The sequence below is a fragment of the Dipodomys ordii genome, unplaced genomic scaffold (genome assembly GCF_000151885.1).
Source record: "Dipodomys ordii isolate 6190 unplaced genomic scaffold, Dord_2.0 Scaffold69, whole genome shotgun sequence".
Classification (NCBI taxonomy): Eukaryota; Metazoa; Chordata; class Mammalia; order Rodentia; family Heteromyidae; genus Dipodomys; species Dipodomys ordii.
In genome coordinates this window covers 3,991,094-3,996,648 of record NW_012267285.1, presented here as the reverse complement: position 1 = coordinate 3,996,648, position 5,555 = coordinate 3,991,094, and the positions used below count along the sequence as shown (strand labels likewise).

At 50.0% G+C, this 5,555-nt stretch overlaps 1 protein-coding gene across 1 annotated transcript; it reads right to left on the bottom strand.

The window, feature by feature from the left end:
- Positions 1-575: 575 nt before the first annotated feature.
- Positions 576-4,540, bottom strand: Tuba8 (tubulin, alpha 8; the record flags this gene model as incomplete). The annotated part of the gene is given in 7 exon segments (XM_013023624.1): positions 576-623; positions 2,193-2,293; positions 2,296-2,325; positions 2,328-2,590; positions 2,592-2,640; positions 2,643-2,841; positions 4,391-4,540. Coding segments are annotated over 7 exon segments (840 nt in total), but the record flags the coding sequence as incomplete, so codon positions are not given.
- Positions 4,541-5,555: the final 1,015 nt, after the last annotated feature.

Here is a 5,555-nt window from a genome sequence, read left to right as displayed (position 1 = left end):
CTCGCGTCTGAGGCCGCTCCCGGGCAGCGCCGCTGTTCCCGGAAGTCTGGCCGAGCCCCTGCCCTGGGGAAGGGGGTGAGCGCCCTGAACCCGGGTTATCGAGGCCGGCCGGGCAGGCCGCGCAGCCGGGACTGGAGGCGCTGCTCCCGGACCCGCGATCCAGGACCGAGCCCGTGCTCCCGGACCTAGCCCGTGCTCTGGCTCAACTGGGGGGGGAGGGGGGCCGGGCTCAGCTGGGGGGAGGGGGGCCGGGCTCAGCTGGGGGGAGGGGGGCCGGGCTCAGCCAGCCTGGTTCTCATTTTTAAGAAGGGCGTCATTGCCAGGAGCTGGTGGGGTGGAGTGGGGTAAATAAAGAGACACAGTCAGGAGTCAAGTTTATTTAACATTCCTCCCTTCATTTTTGAATCAGTCCCCACTTCTTGTCCTTCGCCAAGGCAGCCAGGTCTTCTCTAGCCTCAGGAAGCTCTCCTCCTTCCATTCCCTCTCCCACGTACCCGCTTCAAACTCACGGTCAGGGCGGCCGGGCTCCTGCGGCGGTGTGGCGGTGTTAGCGTGCACAGCCCTCCGGACGCTGGCTAATCCCCTCCTGGCACCACCGTGGGTGGCAGGTCGTTGATTCCCACCTAGAGATCAGAGAAGGAGTCGGCACAACGGAAGAGCATGCGCGTCAGCCAGAGGACAGCTCAGCGTTTCACGTCTCAGAAACACCTGTGCCAGCAAGGCCTGGTGCTGGGTATGAGATGGAATTGTGAGGTCGAATGGAGAATGGGAATCTGGTGGCTGGAAGAAAGGGCGGTGCTACAGAGAAAATAAAAGCAAATGGCGCTGGGGATGGGCAAATTGAAGGGCAGGGGAATCTAAAACTGAGAAAAATAAGATCTAGTGACAAGAAGAAATGCTACTGCAAAACAGCAAGTAGACAAATGAAAGTTCCTATAATAGGAAGGTATCCATTATGGTTACTGAGGCTGGGTCCTGGTGGCTCACACCTGTATTGCTAGCTACTCAGGAGTCTGAGAACTGAGGATACTGACTCAAAGCCAACCCAAGAAGGAAAGTCTGTGGCATGCTTATCTCCAATTAACCAGCAAAATACCAAAAGTAGAGCTGTGGCTCAAGTGGGAGAATGCTAGCTCTGAGCAAAAAACTCAGGAGCGGCACTCAGGGCCTAAGTTCAAATCTCAGGACTGGAAAAAAAAAAGCTTTAATCTTTTAAAGACAGAATAATTTATAGAACTAAAGTTGTTATGAAGTTTTGCTGGTGTTGTTGTGTTTTTGGGTTTTGGTTTTCTTGTTCTTTAGCTGCTTTGCTCAAGGCTGGTATGCTACTACCTGCATCCACAGCTCCACTTCCAGCTTTTTGGTGATCACTTAAGAACCTCATGGACTTTTCTGCTCAGGCTGGCTTTGAACCATGATCCCCAGATCCCACCTCTGAATAGCTAGGATTACAAGCGTGAGCCTTGCTTGAAGTTTATTCTTTCCCATATGTTCATTCCAAGTTTCTCTTATGTTGCAATATGGAAGTTTCCTTGCCAAGTCAGGGATATTCCAGAGCAATAAATTAATCTCTCAGAAGGTTATCTAAGGAGGGCATTCATGTTAGCCACTGGGAAACGGTGCTTCTGGGAAATGCAGAGTCCTCTAAAACTAACAAAGCAAATTGATCTGAATCATGAACCCTAAAAGAATGTGGCCTCACTATTTCAGTTTAAAAACAAAAATGTCTAATCAGTTTAAAACAGCACCAAACTCATGTGTCTCCTCTTTCGTTCATTTGTTTTCTGGTTTTTGGTGCTGATACTGGGCTTGAACTCAGGCCTCCTCACTCTCACTCTGCTTTTTCTGCTCACGGCTGGTACTCTACTATTTGAGTCACTGAGTCACAAATTCAATACTAGCTTTTTGCTGGCTACTTAGAGATAAGCAGCTTTTTGTCCAGCTGGGGTGGCTTTGAACTGAGATCCTCAGATCTCAGCCTCCTGAGCAGTTAGAATGACAGGTGTGAGTCACCTGTGCCAGACAAACTCATGTATGTCCTAAAATGGTTTAAGCAAACCAAACTTCAACACCATTTGTGTCTCAACCGAAGCCAAGTAAAGAATATTACATGTGGGGTAAGCCCATGGCTCCTGAGATCTCATTCTCCCTGTCCTCGGCACCCTCTGCTTCCCTGGGTCATCACCGCTCACCTTGAAGCCTGTGGGACACCAGGCGACAAACTGGATGGTCTTCTTGGTCTTGATGGCAGCGATGGCGACGCTCACGTCCTTGGGCACCACGTCGCCCCCTAGAGCACGCAGCAGGCCATGCGCTTTCCATGCCCGGGTGGCTCTCCACCATCTGGCTGTTGGGCTCAAAGCAGGAGTTGGTGATTTCAGCCATGGAAAGCTGTTCGTGGTAGGCTTTCTCAGCCGAGATGATGGGCGCGTAGGTGACCAGCGGGAAGTGGATGTGGGGGTAGGGCACCAGATTGGTTTGGAACTCGGTGAGGTCCACATTGAGGGCCCCGTCAAACCGGAGCGAGGCCGTGATGGAGGAGACGATCTGGCTGAAGAGCCGGTTGAGGTTGGTGTAGGTGGGCTGTTCTGCGGCAGATGTTGTAGATGGCCTCATTGTCCACCATGAAAGCACATCCGAGTGCTCCAGGGTGGTGTGGGTGGTCAGGATGGAGTAGGGCTCCACCACCTGAGGAGCCGGGTAGATAGCAAACTCCAGCTTAGACTTCTTGCTGTAATCAAGGGAGAGACATTCCATCAGCAGAGAAGTGAAGTCGGAGCCAGTGCCGCCCCCAAAACTATGGAAGATCAGAAAGCCCTGCAAGCCAGAGCAAGCATCTGTCTGGAAAGAACAAAGAAAAAAAAATCACAAAATCGAGTTTCTAAGAATCCCCCAAGAGGACACTATTACCCTTTCCAAGCCTCGACGAAATGAGGAAAACACAAGGGGAAATGTTTTTTTTATATTGAAAGAGGGATGGCGGGAAGGTTTCAGCTTAGAAACTTTGCTAAACTGGAACGATTCAGAGCACAGTGTGACGGAGCCAGGGACTGTACCCACTTGGTGCTCCGACCCGATATCCCTGTCCTTGTGACAGAGTCTACGGGAATGAATGGTCTGTGTGTCTCAAGCCAACTTTGGAAGGTGGCTCAGAGTACAGTTACAACAATGTAAACAGAGTCAGGGAATCACAAGGTGTGCATGTCTACAGGGTGCAAAGCGATCACGATGTTTGTTAGTCCGGTAAGCTCCTGTCCCATAGCTTAGCACGCTCCTCTCCCAGGCAACACCAGGCCCGTTGGGTAGAGGCCTCCTCCCCACTTCACCTTGAGCTGGCCCTCCTTTGGGAGTTACAGCCATACAAGGCCACAGGATCCCTTAGAGGGACCTTCGAGCCCACTTGGGCAGCAGCCATCCACCCTCGCCCGCCATGAGGAAGCCCCCGGTCCTCACGTCCACACCAGGGTCTCCGCCTCCTGGCCTCGTAGGTTAGATAGGTCTCCTCAGACAATGGCCGGCACTTCTCTCTTGTGAGAAGGAGTCTTGCCAGTTCCTTGGCTGGCAATAAACTTTTCTTTGTGCCTGGATATCTGCATGGCTTTCTGGCAAGGCCTAACAGTATCTTTCACATATGTGGTGTAAAGACCACATTCCCCACGCCACCCATCAACTCCCCAGTTATAAACATCAAAGTGAGTTATTAACACCTTCAAACTTCAGCTTTCTCTTGGTTAACCTGGGAACGATGAAAAGCTTTTCATAGGTTACTGTGATCGATAACTGAGACAGCACAACCTGAGCAAGGATCTAATGTGTAGAGTACTCACTGTTGACTCCTATCAGAATTAAGAGAACTCATGGAATCACAGAATTCACCCCATGAATGGGAGCTATGATCATTCAACCCAGTAATTCCACACATTCCTCCTCTGAGACTGATGACCCCACCCCCTCAAATGGAGAAAGTGAATATTCAGAACATTTTTCATCCTAACCACTCAGGTTAATTTTTTTTCTTAATAATTAAAAAGAAAAAAATAATAATTAAAAAGAAACCATCAAGTCCAATCTTGTGTTTTACTTCAAAAATCAAAGATAAAAAAGGTTTTGGGGCTGGGAATGTGGCTTAGCAGTAGAGTGCTTGCCTGGCATGCGTGAAGCCCTGGGTTCAGTTCCTCAGTGCCACATACACATACACACACACACACACACAAAAGCCTGAAGTGGTGCAGTGGCTGAAGTGGTAGGTAGAGTGCCAAAGCAGCTCAGGAACAGTGTCCAGGCCCTGAGTTCAAGCCCCAGGACTGGCAAAAAAAAAAAAGTGGGGGGATTAGGCCAGTTCTGTGCACTGTAGCCTTGCCCACCAACCCCCAGCCTTGCTGAGACTTACGAGCTTCCAAATAAGGTCCAGCACCAAATCAGTACTCTCCTTGCCCACTGTGTAGTGGCCACAGGCGTAATTGTTAGCTGCATCCTCCTTTCCTGTGATCAGCTGCTCTGGATGGAAGAGCTGGCGATAGCTTCCTGCTCGGACTTCATCTACCAAGAGAGGGTATCATTAGTAGTCCTTACCACCTGGTTTCTGGGGTAGAAGTTTTCCTCCCCCTGAGATGACCATAGTTCTAGTTTGTGACTCTGAGATGCCACTGACTAAATCTTCAAAAGGCTAAGAGACCTCCAGAGTAACTCCAGCACTGACTGACCAGAGTTTGGGGATGGAAAAGCCAGTAGCTTTGGCATACCAAATGCCAAAGCTGATTTTCTCTCCTTCCCTGTACCATGACTCCTTTTCTTTAGTTTTTTTTTTCTTTCATGCTGCAAGCTTATATTGGATTCCAGTAATTTAACCCAATTTTATCTGTGTTCAAATGTTCCAGGAATATATGGAGAGAGATTCAGGGTGATCTGCCTAAATCCCAGGCCTTCTAGTGTCCTACCTCATCTCCATCTCAATGTGTCAACATGTCCCGCATTAGACATACTAAGCACACACCCTACAGCTGAGCTCCTAGGCATATTCTGGGGTGACATTTTATTTTTTTAAGTTACTTTAAAAAAGTTAAGTAGCATGAGTGAGTGAGTCTTCTGTTCCCCCATTCTCTCCCAGTCCCTCCCTCCTCCCGTCTCCACCTACAACTTCACTTTCAGCCATGTGCGGGAGTTCCACGGCTACACTTTTTCACCCTCTTTCCCTCCAGTTCTGTACCCTCCACCCCCCAAAAACACACCATATATAAAGGAAAGAAGACAGAATCACCAAAAAAATAGCGAGGAAGAGAGCCCATGTCCGTATCTTGGAGTTGGTTTTGACATATCTATGATTGTAGATAAGCGTGAAGAGGCGCAGAGGAACGGCTCCTCCCTGCTTCTCTCCTAGGAGTGTCCTCTTTGGTTGCGCTGACTTTTAGTAAAGCTAGGGTCCAGGTTTTAGTGGAGAGGCTTTCAAGAGCTCTGGGCTTGGGAAGGTGGCTCAGGGGCAGAGCGCTGGCCTCGAGCTGGAGAGCTGGGGTCAGCGCCCAGGCCCAGAGTCCAGACCCCGTGTGGGGGGTCCCGCC